Below are 17,442 nucleotides of genomic sequence, written 5' to 3'. Positions count from 1 at the left end.
GGACAGGCATGGTACAGAAAGCAGTGGTGGGTGCCCGACTGCAGCGTGGGAGGGATGTACAAAACTTGGTTTTGAAACTGACCGAAATAAATGAGCATCCTGCCCAAATCAGCAACCTACAAGGACGATACTATTGTGTATCCAAATATGTATGTGCGCAAGAAAGCTGTTTTTTCATTTTGTCCTAGACGTGGTTATGTTACAGACAGGTGAGGGAGTGGGTAGCGTGTAACTTCGTGCCCAGTTATTGTGAGTGCAGAAGAGGGCTGATGGGTATCGGGTCAAGCATTGTGGAGGAGTTTGTCAGGTCGGTTGCTTTCCAGAAGTGCTGCGTTGCAGCTGAAGCAGATTTTTCATTGTTAACGTAGGACTCTTTTGATGGATACTCAGTACTGATGGCAGTTATTGCTTGCTAAAATGAGTTCAGGGATAATCCGTCCCCACATACCTGCAAAAAGATGACCATATGACATTTAAGTGTTGCGTAATACTTTACAAACTTACTGCAAGTCTGTTTTGTTGATTATATTATTCTATGTGAGTCACTAAGAAGGTGTGGTTATTTTGTGTGGAAAAGTAATTGCGGGGGAAAAGTTTTTATTCTTCCATTTTAAAAAGCTGGCTTTAAAGCTCCACCACTTAACAAATGTTTATTTTCTCATTCCCTTTAAATGCATTAGGGACCAAAATTAAACAAACTGAAGTATTAAATTATTTACTTCATCACTGTTGTTAACTACATCACAGAAATCATGAGTAGTACCAATAACTTTTGGAGACAAGATTTGCTAGCTGATTTGTGCGTTGTTCACAGCCTGAGGAAACATTCAGGGACTTGCTCTGTGTGTTGCATATTTATCTTAATATTTGGCATCTCAGTGTTTCATAGGTAAACAATAAGTACACTGGGGATTATGTTTGCAACCTTTCAATAGCAAATAAATACGCAATTTAAATTATTGCATAAAGAATTGATTAATAAATTGCATTATTATCATATTCTCTGTGGCTGTGACAGTATACTAATTCCATTTGCCTTACTGAGGAGGACCACTGTGTCAAAGGCACGCTGAAAAGAATCAAGTGAACTAAAGCGTAGGCAGAGATTTTATATATGCCGCTCTCCTGATGACATCATTAAGACGGTGTTGCTGTTGTATGACTTTAACAAGTGTGATGTTTCCAGAAAGTAAGGGGGGGGGGGGGGCGCAGTTGGCTAAAACACTGTAGGGTTTGGGGATGTTTAAGGGTGAAAAGATCTTGGAACCATCCCCAGTAATTTCAAGCTGCAGAAACTGGAACAGAAAGAAAGAAATAAACTGGAGACAGCTAAAGAGTAGTTGAAGAAATGATCGGTCAATTAAAGCCTTATTACATCCATTACTTAGAAAAATAGTAAGAAATCTGATCTGTAAGCACATCAGGCAAAATCTTGCTAAGTGGTACACAGCTTGTAGTCATATTTTGGATTGTACCAACTACTAATGACAAGTTTAGTAACGAAAGCAAATGCAGTCAGTTTTACTTTAGCTTAATATGTATATACATGTAATACAATATACATATAATTTATTGTAGAGTTCAAAAATTTATTTGATGTAGTCAGGCACTGGAAAACAAATGGCAAGTTGGAAATTAACAGTTACATCAGCGTTAATGTAACTAAGAAGTCACCAAGTCAAACAGTGCAGTTGCAGTTTCCCCCACTAGAAAAACTGTCAAATCATTAAGAATGACAGGGTGTTTCTGTTGGCTGGATTTATTCCAGAGTTTTCAGTTGTCCTGCTCAAATGTGCTTTTCTGTATATTGAGTGTGACATTGCTGCGGATTTATTATTATTACGAAGCGGAGGCTCTGTTTATGACTGCTTTGAGAATGTCGGCCACAGCGTGTGAAGGGGCATCATCGGTTTATACGGGAAAAGCACCACGGCTCCAGCTCTCTCCGCGCTGTCACTGGCTGCGGGCCTGGAGGAACCGTGGTTGTTTCGGTGCAAGTTGCGCTCTTCTTAAGACCGTAACAGCCAGGCGAGAAAAGTGCCTTATCTCTGGTAAGGAAAGGACGGGGGCGCTCCAGCTGTAGGAGTCAGATGAGCATATGATGTAACCTCTTAAGAGCCACAGGAATTAAATTCAGACCACTAATAAATCCATTAGCTACCTTTGTGGCCTGAAAGATGATGGATTGTAAAATGTTTTTCGGTCCATTAAGAGTATTGCATTCTCTGCTGCGTGCATAATGAAGCAAATTCCAGCTATGTTTAACTCCAGGGAAGTGTGTGGTGTTAAAGGAAACTATAACTTTCCTGCCTGTCCATTTGTCATTTTTCCTGGACCGTGCATTTCCAGTTCAGAGCTATACGAGAACTCAGAAAGGGCAACCTGATGTTGTCCTGAGAAGCTAAGAGGTACCAGATTCCCTTACTGAAGTTACGAAGTCTGGAAACCAAACAAAGAGATTAAAAGCATCACCCTTCATGCAGGGTAACAAAATTAAATCCCTCTCCTTCTGAATCGAAGGAGCTGTGCTGCCTCAGGAATCTAAAACTCACACTAACATGAATAACCTGTATTGTATATCAGCCGTAGTAGATTTTCTGTTAAACCTCACTCAAATATAAATGAGTGGCATTATTTTTCTTTCTTTATAAAAAATACTGTACTGGTTGGTCAGTCATGGTATCTCAGATGCATTTGCTTGTTTTCTCATTAAGTTTAAGGCTGATTGTAAGGCTTTGTATGATTAACTTTAGAAGGGTGATACTTTCTCTCTTGACACACATTAACTTTAAGCTTGCTTCTTCCTGCAAAGCCTGCACAGATTCCCTCTGAAACTGTTCATCTATTGAAAATCTTTTCAGTTGCAGATTAATTGCAGGTGTACTTTGGTCCCCACTTTTAATCAGTTCAAATAATTTAGATATTCAGAGCTGATCAGGCTAGAGGTCACATATGAGTGACAGCTGCACGTCTGGCAACAAAGAACCTTTGACATCAGTCCAATAGGGAATCTGTGTGAAAACTCAGATATTTGGAGGTATTCAAAGAGTAAGTGAAACTGTTGCCTTCCTGCTGTTATAGTCCATGACGAGTAACACGTCTGTGGGAGCTCTGCTGATGGAGAGGGGGTGTTGGGTGGAAAGCCGGGGTGACCCACCCCTTGCCCTGAGCAAGCCCATTGCTATGGAGCTGGCAGAGGATATCTGCAACGTAAGGGCTCGCCATCAGCACGCAGTCAGGAAGACAGACTTGCTCATCCCCATCCTGTGTACGACAGGGTCGAGGAAGAGGACGTAGCCTCTAGTGCCTGAGAGAAGTCCAGGCCTAATATGCTTGATGCTGAGGTCTTGACACCTTTGTTGGAGGCCTCACACAGTCTGTGCTGGCTAAAACACATTTGAAGAATAGATAAACATGTTTTCAAAGATGATGTTCTTGTATTACTTAGCTTTAATGCATTTTTTTTTTGGTGGTCTTACAATGCAACTCCGTTTCAGATTGTGATAAAAACCTAAATATGTGGGAGCAGGACTGTCTAGCCTTTTTTTTTTTTTTTTTCTCTTTTTTAGTTCAGTGGTATATTGTACTGTTCCATAGTGTATTAGTCTTTGTGTTTTATGGATAAGGTTGACAAAGGTTGCTTTGCATATCATACAGTTTAGTAAAAAACTTCAGCACTCTGCTAAGAACTTTAATGTAGGTTGTCTAGGGATATGTTCTGAAAAATCTCATTGCTTCTTTCACTAAGAACACAGTTTCTTTCCATCGCTTCCTTCTAATCTTAACTTTGCAAGGTGGGAACCATTTTATGTACTGATAGGTAACTGTGGTAACCACCCTAACACATGCATACGTGTGTCTTTGTGATGTGCTTTTAGGTACCTGCATTCTGGGTTGTGGCAGTACATTTTCTGTATTATTTTCAAGGTAACTGTTAGGTTCTCAGTGAACCTGTTGTCTCAGGATTATTATTTCCTTCTAGTGGTTATTTTCCTCTCAATGCATCATCTTTATTTTTTGTGTAGAACACCTGAAATACTCCTCCTCCTGTAAAATGCGCTGCTATTTCTTCTACAGGTAAAAAGGCAGCACAAAATCACGCTCTACACCAGACATCAGTGTTTGATGCTGTCGCAGTCCTGCTTGCTGATGGACGCTCTTTGGGCACCAGTGTTTCTTACTCTTCCAGGCTTTACCTGTCCCAGAGAAGAGTAACATGTTACTTGTTTCCTACACTTATCAAAGAATAAACAAAATGATTCTTCCAGGTGATACGAAGAAGTAGTGATGAGGAAAAGTTGCTGTGCTTGGTACGTCAGCGTGCAGGACACCACTGTCAAACTGCCGTCATTGTGATTCTCATCCTGGCCTGGGAAGGGATCCCTCATCTCCTGGCTGATACGCTGTACAAAGAACTGACGCAGAGCCTCAGAAAATACGGCTGTCCCACCAGCCGTAGATGTGCGTTAAATGAAGAGTAAGTTACTTTAATAGTAAATGATTGTTGTGTTGCCTTTTGAATGTTCTGCAATAACTAACTTGAGAATTCACTAATAAGGCTAATAAAATAAATATACAAAAGCCCATTTAAAATTGCAAACCACTAGGTGTCATTTCAGTATAAAACTTAGTTCCCGGCTTTTCCTAGAGACCGGGCTCTAAGGGATAGTTGTACATGCTACACCCAGGGAAAGGGTGAACTTCTCTCCTGGCTTTGCACACACTGCCCAAGACGTTCAGTGTGCCCTTTGCACGCACGGCCATGGTAAAGAGCTGCTAAGAAGGTGATACGTGGCTTTTTTTAAATAAATAAGAGATTGAACTCTCAAAATCAGGATCTTCCTCTCTGTCTCTATGAGAGGAATTTAGTTAATTGACTAGATGATCCATTGCAACTGAGGCTCTGTAGCAGTGCTGCCGTTGTGCTGATTTTTGTGTAGCCTGCGTTTAAGCAGACTCTAATAGCTGTACAGTGACCCGACTCTAATGCTCATGTTCGTAAAGGGTCAGGCTAAGTAGGGTTGTTCCACTTTGAAAGTTGGATCGGTTTGGAGCCAACGGTGTTGCCATACATAATAAAATAATTATTAGATTTAGGAGTAACCTAAGTAACCACCTTAGGAGTGGTTTTTTTCTTGGATGAAAATGTTATCCAACTGGAGAAGTCAAAATCAAGCAGCATGGGTATATTTATCTAGCTATAACTGAGTGTTATGTATTTCCCAGAAGGGGGACTTTGGGGGGTTGAGTCTGTCTTTATGGGCAAGAAAGTCTGTCCTCTCCACATAAACATTTGCTTAACAGAAAGTATCTGGTTAAACCATGTGTTTTATAAATTCCCGTGTTGTTACGCTGTGTGTTATAAAAGAAATAGCAAATAGCATTGACCTAAAAAAAAAAAAAAAAATCTGCGTTGTCAGCTGAGTTGACGTGTCTTTATTTCCTTTCATAGTCGTACTTGTGCATGTCAAGGGCTTGATCCAGAAACTTGTGGAGCGTCATTCTCATTTGGCTGTTCATGGAGTATGTATTTCAATGGCTGTAAGTTTGCCAGAAGCAAAAACCCCAGGAAATTCAGGCTTCTCACTGATGACCCTAAACAAGTAAGATTTATTTTATTTATTTTATTGTTTTGTTTTCCTCCAAATACTTAGTCTGATGATTTTCAGAACTAGAAATGAAATCTATGGATATCCACCCCTTCTCTCTCACACATATATGCGTAGCTTATCGCACAGGCACCCAGCTAAATGTTTTGTAACTGTAGTATTTATAATTTTTCCACTGTATGAAAACTCAGTGTCGTTTACTGTTTAAATACTAGGGTGTTTAAATACCCTAAAATTATCCTTAGATGCTTTTCTGTACGCATATTTAGCTCCACCGTGTAACTCTGTATGAAATGTTAATTCTTTGTAAGTATAAAAGAGAGCTAAAGGTTTTTCTAAACACCAAGGCTGCACCTCAGAGATTCAGTCCTTCTGCCTTGTCATAGAAAATTTTGTGCCTTGGATTGCTCTGCTTTCACACTGCTGTCCGACTGGCTGACACCCTGGTCTTCTGTCCGCCACCTAGAATAAACTTTTTTTTCTGTGGACAGCATGTTTTTTAAACACTCTTGGAGGAATGAGTACACTAAAATATGATGCAGGATACTGTCATTGCTGCTTATGAGTGTTAGTGATGACATAAAGCTGAGATAGCACAGAAAATACGGTGATGGATTATGTGAAGTAACTAAAAAAACCCAACCAAATTCATTTTTTACATTGGGAATATTTTCATGAGGAAGGAATAAAGGTGTTGTAAACTGATAACCGCTGCCTGATGAACATGTAGTCCTCAGGGTAACTCGAAAGTGCCTTTTGCTCTGACTGTAGATGTCTCTAACCCCGCTTCCCTGTGGAACTCCTAGATAAAAGTATCATGCCTTTACTAGCACATCTGGCATGCTTAAGAGACACAGGCTATAGGGCAGCCAAGTACCTGGTTCTCCATTTGGATTACCCTGCCGATAATCTTTCTCGGCTCCTGAACTCCACTGCTGCCAGCTACAGAAAAGACCTAGCTGGTTGAAGTCTAGACAGTAGCAGAGGTATTCTTGCATTTTTTAATGCGTAGGGTACACATGCGTACGTACGCACAATGTGAAGTATTGTTTCTTGGAAGAGAGAGATGTCAGTTGATTGACTGGAGCTAAATATTCCTCCCAAGTCCTAATGTTTTCCTGAAAGAGTTGATGAAGCATCTTCTATGCATGTGTGTGTGAATGCAAACCCCTCAATTTCCTCTGAGTTGTGCTGTCCACTCGCACGGTGGGTATTCACAAACTTCATTAGCGCTTGAAGTGGGGAACTTCTGCCTCAGCAGAACAGAGCACCCAGGGCCCGTCTGCCCTCCTTCTCACTGAATACGTGACTAAGGCAGTACAAGCTGAAAATAGCCCCGCTTGTCTCAAGAGGGAATTTGTTTTATGAATTTTCAGTTTATAGAAAAATGTATTTATTGGGCGTTCTTTCATTTTAGGAATCCTGTTTCTTCTCCTTTGTCCTTTTCTGTTCTCTGTGACCCTGTGTTTTTAAGTTCTCCCCTGTGTAGTGCTGTGCATGGAGCGTTCTGTGCATGTGTTTTCTCTGTAGGTTTCTAACGTTTTTAATAACATTAGCTGGGGAATCAACAAAGGCAGCAACCTTCATACGTACTGTCTAATGAAATATTAGGCTGGGCCAGATCTCTTAGGAGCGAGCTCAGACAGATCTGTCTTTGATCAGAATACACTGTGAGACTGCAGGCTCTGTTGGTGGCATCTCCTCCTCGAAGTCTGTGAAATGGCCACCCTGAGCTCCATGCAGACACTTAGTCGACCACAGTGGCATTCACAGCCGCATCTAGAAATGATGCCCTGCTCCTGAGAGCTGTCTGGCATTGCCTGTTCATCGACACAGGTAACTTGTCAATTTTTGGAGGAGGATGCTTTCTACCACAGTGTAAAAGCAGTTGCCTAAAAGAGAAGATTACTTAACCAGGGTATTTTCTAGATGTGTGATCCAAAAGTGTAGGCGACAGCGGTGCTTGGGCACTTGCAGTGTGCGTGCAGGTTGTCGGTGCGTCTCAAAGAAGTGAAATAATGGTAAATAATTTTTCTCTTCATTTGGTTTTGTCGTTAATTTTTCTAGCAGATGCTTCTTTTAGCTAAATATCAGATATTGATGATTTTGCAGATGACATAAAGCTAGGAGGTATAGCAAATTAAGAAGAAGATAGTTCGAAGTCCAGAAAGATTTGGATCATTTGAGGCACTGGATGGAGTGAGATGAGGTTAAGGGTGTAATATACCTAGGTAAGAATAGTACGTAGGATAGATAATTAAGGATGCATTGCCTTCAACACAGTTCAGAAAAACTTGTGGTAGCAATCAACAGTTGATAAACTACAGTGTGAGTTAAAAATACAGCATCATTTTGTAATATAACGTCACACTGAAAAATGTGAAAGTATCCTTATATGTTTATATACATTGATGTTTACAGTATATGGTGATAAGTGGGTTGGGTTGTTTTTTTAAACAAAATAAAATAAGCTGTTATTTTTTGCCGCTGTACAGTATGCAAAACTGAAGCTGCGGTTGTCTCAAAGCCTGGCCCTTGGAGGCAAACAAAGTAGGGAGTATGTCACCACCCTTTCCTTCCCCAGTTGGCTGGTGATTTTCCTGGAAAAGCAGAAATTTAGGGAAAGAATTTCGGGATTGTTTCTATAAATAAGAGCTTAAATGTAACACTACCATAGAAGCCCACCTAGCTAGTTCCATGTTTATATGGCTTACCCCAAGGAAAGGAATATTACTTCCTAATCCAGTAGATAAGTCCTAAGTTTTGCACCTCCAAAGAACAAATTAGTTATTAAATGTTGCTGATAAGAGTTCTGTTGCAATGTTAGAAACATACCTCTTCCCCTGAGAGCTGAAATTAATGTTAAATGCTATTGGGAGTTACTCATACGATTAAAAGAAAAAGAAGGCGGAAACCTAGGATTCTTTTAGCGGGGCTGCATTGACATAAGTTAAGGCCCCATAAGCAAAACACTAAAAGAAGACCTGAGGTTCCATCTCCACTCAGCAACGTGATATAATTTTTTCTCTCCTAGATGTTACTTCTCTATTTTGGGTGGAACATACCTCATTCCTTGACTGTCTCAGTGTCGGAAGGGGGAAATGATGCAGAAATCAGTTCCCTGGGTGTTGGGTTTCTTTGCCCTAGCAGATATCCTCCGTTGTTATTTGGTTGACTTATCTTTAACAATTTTGGTATTTTAGTCATGTAAGACTAGGCTTATTTATGGTTGGTGACAAAGGGCAGCAGGACAGAAGTCAGATTAGTAAAATATAAGATAGAGGCTGATGTGTCAGGCATCTCTAAACTGAATTAGATTCTTCTAAAGCAAATTACAGCGCTCTAAATGTTTCCTTTCTCTGCAGGAGGAACTTCTTGAAAATAATTTGCAAACTTTAGCTACTGATGTGGCTCCGGTTTATAAGAAGCTTGCTCCTGAAGCCTTCCAGAACCAGGTAGGTCTGTGACGTTCAGCTTGAGTAGCTGTAGCTCTGAACAGGCAGCCTAGTTTTAAAACAAGATGAAACCCCAAAGTATGTTCATGGGTGGAGGCCGCAGACCTCGCAGCTGCGGGGAACCCCCTTGCTTACTTACAGCAGTTGCTTTATTTGGTTACTTTTAAAATGCCGCGCCTTTCTTATTTCAGCTGACGGTTAAGTTATTGCCCTGAGCTGTGCGTATGTAAAAGGCTTACAGATAATACTGTAAATAAAATGTTGTTGTTATTTAAAGACATTTTGACTCTGGTTGAGCTGATTATCTCATTGCCATCCCGTCCGCAGTGTTGCATGTTTCATAGGAAAAGACATGCTTTCCGATCATTCTTCCTGGCTGCGTTTATTCCGTCACAAGTGCAGATGTGGCTCATGGGGTTCCAAGTTGCTCACTTTCAGTCCCAAGTACCTGTAGTTTATTTTACTTTCAGGTGGAAAACGAACACATGGGCCCGGACTGTCGGCTCGGATCCAAGGACGGTAGGCCTTTCTCTGGTGTAACAGCTTGCATAGATTTCTGTGCCCATGCCCATAAGGACACACATAACATGCACAATGGAAGCACTGTGGTATGTACACAGGATTTTCTCATTTGTACTGTTTGCTGTTGTGATTACTGTGTGTTTTTAAATGCTGCTTGATTTAGTGGGTACATTTGCATGAAGTTTTTTAAGGTATTATGAAATTAACTGCATGTTCCTATTTATAAATTCCCATGTTATTTGCATCTATTTATTACTGGTCTACAGAGGACATAAGTTCATCTTATTACAGAACAGATCAAGAAAGGCATGGGAGTGAGCCTTCCTACAAAGCACCTTAATTCTTTTAAGACACCCAGGCCCTTTGGAGAGGACTGGCCGTAGGACAGATAAGCTGTTCACAGTAGAGGTTTGATGTTCAAAGGCAAATAATGATCCAACCGAGGAGCTGTATGGACTTTTGTAGAGGAAGAGCTAAACCAAACTCATTATTCATTTACCTCCCCCAGGCTCAGTTCTCATCAAATTCACTTTTTCTTGCACTGTGCGCTTACGGTGGGACTTGATGATCTCAGTGGTCTTTTCCAACCTAAACGATTCAATGATTCGTGTTGGTACAGTTACTAGTCAGAAAGCAGGGAGTACGGTACCATGGGGCAGGTGGTGGAGTCAGGTGATTGTGATGATCTTTAAGGCTCAGTATGAAAGGAAAGCCCACAGATGTGGTTTTCTTAGATGCGGTCATTGTACCAAAGACTTTGCTGGATTGCTAGTGAGAAAATCAGTTGGGAATTAGTCAGTTAAGTGATCTTTTAGAAATTGAGACTGTAGTTGTGAAGAAAGACAATCTCAAACGAGAAAAGATAAAATAAAACTGACAGTCTCGGGTTTTTTACTTGTTAGAGCATTGTAATGTTCTAAATAGCTAGGATGACTTCTTGTACATCAGTGGAGGTAAGATTCAAGAATAATTTTTCTATCAAAGGATGCATATCTAGAAAAAAAATCCATCTAAAATCTCTGCCTGCTTAAAAACAGTGTCTTTTAAAACTTGGAAATTGAATGATTATGTTGTTGTGATTGAATAAACTGTTGCATTTATACTTAACATTTAGCATTTGTTTGTAACAGCAATGAAATGACTGGAACAATTGCTTAATATTAATTTTGTGCTTGTATGTTGGGCAAATATCTGTTGCTTTAAAGTATGGAAGCAGGTCTCGGAATTCACCGGGAAGGCCAGTCCTGAATAGATTAATATTTTTTCCTAGCATTGAATGCCACTTACATGCAGATATTTTATAAGAAAACGCTGGAAGCGTACTTTGCAAAATATTAGTACGATGCTATGAGTAAGCTCAGGTGTAAGTACAGTCACTTCAAAGCTCCTGAAGCATAGGAATTCAAACCTCTTGAAGATCCCAAATTTGAAAAGGAGACTTCCTTTTCATGATAAACAGCATGGTGTACTTTTTAATAAATTTAATTTAGGCACTCTGAAAATAATAATATTTTGTTAAGTGCTACATTGCCTCTTAACTTAAAGACAAAATTAAATGGAAACTGAGTCTGCTACTCATTCTGCCATATTGGATCCCAGAAAAGTCGTAACTTATGGCCAGAAGTGGGTGGAGGGACAATTAGCCCTTTTTTTTTTTTGAGGAATTTATTGGGGAATAGTTCTACGGATATATATTTATCTGTAATCATCTGATGTTATTCCAGCTTCAGATTTTACTTGCTGGTGTTGATATTTTCTTTCTATGGATTGTACGTGGTGTGTTTGCAAGTAATTCCAAATCTAAGCAGCATGGAAAATTGCGACCTGTGTAAGGTATCTCGTTATGTAGGCCAGGACTTAAAATTGTCTTTCTATCAAGTTCTGTCAAATTTTTTAAGTCTTGCAGAACAGTATCAAATCATTATAACTGCTGAAAACTATACCTTGGAATCTGATTTTCATCACATAGCTCACTCGTAGAAATAACTATTGCATACCTGATATTCTCTTTATTTAGATTTGACATCTCTGTATTTTAACATAGTTGCAACAAAGGGCTATGTATAAATAGGAAATAGTTGCAGGTGTTAACACTCGATTTATATACTTGAATTGGGGCATTTGGAAGGTGAATTGGAGTTCAGAGTTACCCGATGATCTATATACAGCCTTCGCAGTGAGAAGACGTGGGTGCGATTCGCAGGACATAGGGAGCTTGCTGTCCGTTAGTCTGTCGAGGCGTACGGTTACAGTGGTACATATTGGAAGCCTAAAGCAAAGAATTTTGTTGTTTTGCAAACAGGGTGATAGGACATGCTGGGCTTTCTTCAGTCTAGATCAGTTTGATGATGATCAAAATTAGGGTTGTTAATTTTAGCTTGAAATCAGATCTGGTAATAAAATAGGAAAACTAGTGGTAAGAACACAAACATAAATTACTACGTGTGATTCTAGCATCTGTCTGGTCACCTCCTGCATTCCCGTCGAGTTCCAGAAGCTGCTTTGGCTACCCACTTCGTTTAAAATACACTGATTTCTTACAGATCACTGGTAATAATGATGGAGGAGTCATTTACATCTTAACTCTGACATACGTTGTCTGTAAAATGTACTATGTGCAAGTAATACAGCTAACTGAGGTGACAGCTTTCGTATAGATGATGGTTTTCTGATAAGGTGGTAATAAACAGAATGAGAATGATTTGCACTGCCTTACAAACCTCAAACGTCCATAACTCTCTTTACTGTTTTTCTCTTGTATTTTGTGTATTTGGTTTTTTTAAAATGGTAGTCACACCTTACAGTTTAAAGTCTGTACTAAGTGTACTTGTCATCTTGCACCTCGTTAGTGTTGGTGAGATTTCTTCCCTTCCTTCTTATTGTGACACAAAAATCTTCATTTATAAAACCTAAAGTTCCTCTAGACTAAAAAGGTTAAAATAAATACCTTCTAGGATGGTATTTGCGAATGCTGCCAGCTCTATCACCGCTACTTATGGCATAAGTGACACCTTTTCATTTTCTCCCTTCAGTTGTTGGTGACTCACTTTTACCACAAACATGAAAGGAATGCTGCACAGCGCACCGAAAGTAAAGGAAAAACAGAATCTGTTTAAATTATTTAAACCAGACACAGACATGAGTTCAGCAAAGCACTTAAATGAGTTTAATGATAAGCATGGAGTTTACTGTATACTTCAAAGAATATATTAGCTAATGAGCTGCCAATAACGATTTCCCTGCTCTGTCTCTGCCAGAATTTCAGAAAAGCATTCCTTTTTTTTTTCCTGGGTGTACATGTTTTGATGATCAGCTGCATTATTTGTACGTGACTCTGAAAATAAATGAGGCTGTCCTTTTTGTTAGCAGTGGGGGAAAAAAGTCTTGAAAAGGTCTTCTGTAGAAACAAGATAGCATAGTACACCTTCATTTACAAAAATTGAGGATTACCGTGCGAGATTTGATTTGCTGAACGTCTTTCCTGGCTAGCAAAATCATGCCCTGAATTTAGCGGAGCTGCTTTTTGGTAGAAAAGCTAAAAATAAAAATGAATATTCCCCATTTGCTCTGTAGTAGAATGAAAACACTTGGCAGTGCTACAGAGGTGTAAACTAACATATTTATCCGAACGAAGCGAAAGTAATTTCTGCCTATGAATTGAGTTTTTTAAGAACCTTTAAGTCAATAAATGTACCATCCACTTTTACTCAGACTCTTTTGTCATCTTTTAATGTTCTCCTGAGGCCACTGATGTACACTACAGCTGCAGTCTTAGGGTGCAGTGTTCCTTGTGGATACAAAGCTAGACTGTGAATGAGCAACACGCAAAGAAAAGCTTTATAGTTATTAATGGAGTCTGTGAAATGTAAGTGTTTCTGTTTCTTTATTGGATTAGCTGCAAAGGATCACATTCTTCACACCTGTGTGAGTCCGTTTAAATCACTGACATATGGGGTTTTACAGTGACGAGAACAAAATGGTTTCGTGAAGACTTCGCTAGTTCTGTAGCATGTATATGGGTGTTTCTCAGCCTATGGGGCACGGTGCCCTTTTTCGCTGGGGTCGAGGAAGGAGAGAGACCAGCTGCAATTACGTGTAATCGTTGGTGCCACGCAGTCTGTAGCAGGCACTGCGGAAGAAGGGGAGGAAGATAAATCTAAGCTCCAAGGGCAGCTACAATATAAAATTTATTATTGGCAGCAGAACTCAGTAGTGTCCATCAGCAATCCATCAACAAACTGTTCCTGATTTATTTAAAGAAAAATAATCCTCTGCTCTTCCAATAACTTACTGTATTTCTGTAGTTGTAGCTCATCAAGTCATTGCGTATAGGTCCATGCCTTTGCAATAAATGACAGAATGTCTCCCTGAGGGGCTAGACTACGTTCTGGACCATGCCCACAGCTTGCTTTGTGAGCTACAGAAGTACTAGATGCTCAAATTGGTGGTTCAGATTATAGCAAGCAGAAAAGATAAACCCCACAGGGCTGTAAAGGAAGGATTTCTGTTACTGTTATGTTGTGGAAATGGAGAAACAGTAGGAGTTCACTCTGCCAACCTGCGAGCTCCCAGATAGTGGTTTGGTTTGCGCGCCATACCCGTGTTACAGCATACGGTACAGAAATGCTGCCGGATGACACTTCCTACGTGTGTATGTAGGGGTCAGAAGGAAAATACATTTGGGGTTCCCTTCTCTGACCCTCAGACTTACGCACGCTTACTCGGGGTATAACAGGCCGATAAAACGATACCATTTGTCTCGGCTGTAAAGGAAAAGCAAGGTTATTCGTACTTGCAACGGTAAGCGGTGATGATGCAGCGGCACCTCAGTCCCAAATGGCACCCGCTGCTTTCCATCTGCGAAGGGAAGATGAGTACAGGAAACTTGATTCCATCTTTCAAGTGTAGAAAGGCTGTTTGGTTGCTTTGCTGAAACTTGAATTTAAAACATCTGTTCTTACAACACAGTGGGAAAGGCTGCATCTTTTCGACATGTGAAGTTCAAGAGGACAAAGGCAGATCAGAGAGTCCCAGAATAATGCATTGGGAGCTGCGTGGCTGCAGGTGTTTCTTTGGAGATCTGGGGGGGGAATTGCATTGAGCTCATGGGTGCATTTTAAATTAAAAAAAAAAAAAAAAAAAAAAAAAAGTTTTATGAATATGCAAGATTTACCGTGACATCACTAAACCCAGAATAGGTAATGGTTTTGATCACCAAGCACACTGGAAACCTAAACAAACCACTTGGCCAACATTTTCTTTGGCTTTTGAGCATCCTGGATGATTTAGCTGCATGTTCTGGAAAAAGTCCTGAGGGTAGCAGGCTATGCAGCTTCGCTGTATAAATGGGCTTTAACACAGTCCGTGATTTTCTCACATTCGGGTTTAATTTTGGTCCGTTGCAGCACAGTATCAGTACCAATGGAAAATGGTGCTTTTAACTTCTCAGCGATAGCTTCCCTTTAAGTTTCTTCATGGAATATTTTGCACAGATTTGAATATTAGACTGGCTTTTGAAACGGATGTTTCTCATTTGGTGGATGACTCTACTTCAGCTGTAAATTGCTAGCTTATCTCTAGGGCCTTAATTTATAGCTGGTTTTCCCGTAACATTAACTTTGCAGTTATCCACTTGCCATTGTGTCCTTCCTTTTCTATTAAAATATATTGTGGGGGACACTGACCTTGAAATTTTGCATATATTAAATTTGCTGTCATGGTATTTAGGCTGTAGGTGTACTGGTCTTCAGGTTCTTAACAGAATTTTTAATATACATGAATTTCTTAATTTTACGTATTCTAACTCAGTATTTAATATATTGCGTGTGTTGGAGCTGACTATACTTTCAACGTAGTTCTGCCAATATACTGCAGCCCCCATCTTCTTTAGTTCCTCAAAACAGTTCTTTAGCTCTCTTGTTCTAAAGGGGGTGCTGGCTTTGTGATAGTGACAAATACTCATTTTTGCTTAAAATAGGTTTTCCTTCAACCAAGACGAGCTTTGAGTTTTGTCTCTGCTTGTATGCTCTCCCCTGGGCCGAGCATTGTGAAAATGTAGAGCTAATCTACCTTTGCCTAATTATAAGTCAGATGAAAGACAATTAATACATTTTTAAGAGTAAATCTTTTTATGGAAAAGACTAATAAATGTACAAGATCAATTTTCCATGGAAGTGTCTGGTGAAATGCCTGAAAATTTAGAACTGTAAATTGGATGAGGGTCTCAATTTATAAAATAGGCAAGATTGTGGATTGAACCTTCAAGGTTCGGACATTTTTCAGACTAGTGCATGGGTCCGGACACAGGTGGGACAGAATTCTTTTAAAAGGCAAGTGAGAATCGCGCAGTTTCTGATGAGAACAAGTGGGAGCTAGGCCTCCATGCTTCTTTTATTACTGCTTTTGTTTTTAATTTAGAAGGGGAGGATGTGCTGGGCTTTCTGAGAACATGAGTCATACGTAATTGTGCTCTCTATATGTCCTACCCTCTCACCCTGAATGACTTGGAATCTGCTGGCAAATTCCAACCAGATTTCATTGAACTTTGCAGAAACCTAACTGTCTTTGGAGATGTTTAACCTCTTGTTCCAAGCTGTGAAATTTGACTGCCGCGCGGGGGAGGCAGGTGCAGGTTAGCTCCTCCGCTGAGGAGGTGGCAGGGTCCTCACGGCCGCGGCCCCAGGTTAATCTGCGTGCAGCTGCTGGCCCGGTAGCTGGGAGGTGCTGAGCTTCGGCTGGGCCCTGCTCGCGCTGGCGGGTGCCCAGCGGAGGTGGTAGCGGGGCATGGAAGGGAGCAGGGGTAACGGTGCTGGGGTTGGGAGCGCGGGGACGGAGAAGTCCGTAGGGAACCAGGCGTCATTCGCTGCTCATGGAACAACTTGTTGTTTTTTCTAAATCTTCCTCGTAGTCCAAAGGCTGCCCAGTAGAGGTAAGTACGCATGGAGCAAGCACATCAGTAAACGCTACTCATCAGCTTCTAATTGCCCCTTCACTTTGCCTTCTTAAGAGCCCTTCTCTCGATCCTTTCAAAATGCCACCTGAAAAGCTCTTCCCCTTTGTCTGTGCCCCTCAGATTTTCTCCTTTTGCTGCTCTGCAACTGTCAAGCTTTGCATATAGCTATTTATAAAGCCCTAACCACCACCTTATTGATTTTAGGATTTTTAGTTTGTGATTGTGTAATTTTATTATCCTAGAAATAATTGTGTGATGCCTTTATGTGAAAGCTGTGCTGTCAAACAAAAAATGTTTGGTTTTTCCCCCCCTAAATAATAATCTTACGCTTCTCCCCTGGAATGTCAGGCATGGTGGCAAGATTCTGGGAAATTGGATTAACTGTTTATGATGGGCATCACATTCTGCCCACACAATGATGGAATGATAATGTTTCCATTTAGGGAGTATCATCTCATCCTTGGATGGTGCTCACAGTCCTCTAGGTGTGTAGTTAGCAGCTCCCTGTGAAACAGCAGCTTAACTAAGCCATGATATTCCTGCATGGCTTTCTAGTAATGTAGTACATTGTGGTGAAAAAGAGTAGTCTCTTATGAATGTAATCAATAAAGCTATAAATGGCGTGACTCTTTGTACACGTGCTCATATGTGTAAAACTGTCGCCATCCCTTGGAAAGCAGAGAATGAAACCAGCAAGCAAACTGCTGGGTTTAGAGCTTCTTTTAAGGTGAAGGGCTAATACTAATAATGGCCGGAACTCTAGAAATGCTGAAAATTGTAAATACTGCAAAGGTTCAGCGGTGATTCGGCAAAATTATAGTAAGAAAACTGTTGCAATAAGTTAGAATATTTATCCACGTTTCTGATGTGCCCTTATCAAACTGGATCTACCCAGCATTCTCCT

General features: G+C 40.4%; 1 protein-coding gene across 2 annotated transcripts in view; it reads left to right on the top strand.

Moving 5' to 3' along the window:
* Positions 1–17,442, top strand: part of TET1 (tet methylcytosine dioxygenase 1) — a 71,538-nt gene that overhangs the window by 36,826 nt on the left and 17,270 nt on the right. For both annotated transcript variants that reach the window (XM_087767733.1, XM_009465993.2), the window contains 4 exons: positions 4,269–4,477; positions 5,453–5,603; positions 8,975–9,064; positions 9,535–9,672. In XM_087767733.1, the coding sequence (XP_087623859.1) occupies positions 4,269–4,477; positions 5,453–5,603; positions 8,975–9,064; positions 9,535–9,672 (588 nt within the window). The remainder of the gene's footprint in view (positions 1–4,268; positions 4,478–5,452; positions 5,604–8,974; positions 9,065–9,534; positions 9,673–17,442) is intronic.

This window comes from Nipponia nippon, unplaced genomic scaffold (genome assembly GCF_047370975.1).
Source record: "Nipponia nippon isolate SJK-2023a ecotype South Korea unplaced genomic scaffold, ASM4737097v1 scaffold_3, whole genome shotgun sequence".
NCBI lineage: Eukaryota > Metazoa > Chordata > Aves > Pelecaniformes > Threskiornithidae > Nipponia > Nipponia nippon.
Note: the sequence above shows the minus strand (reverse complement) of the source record. Positions and strands in the feature narration are given on the sequence as shown.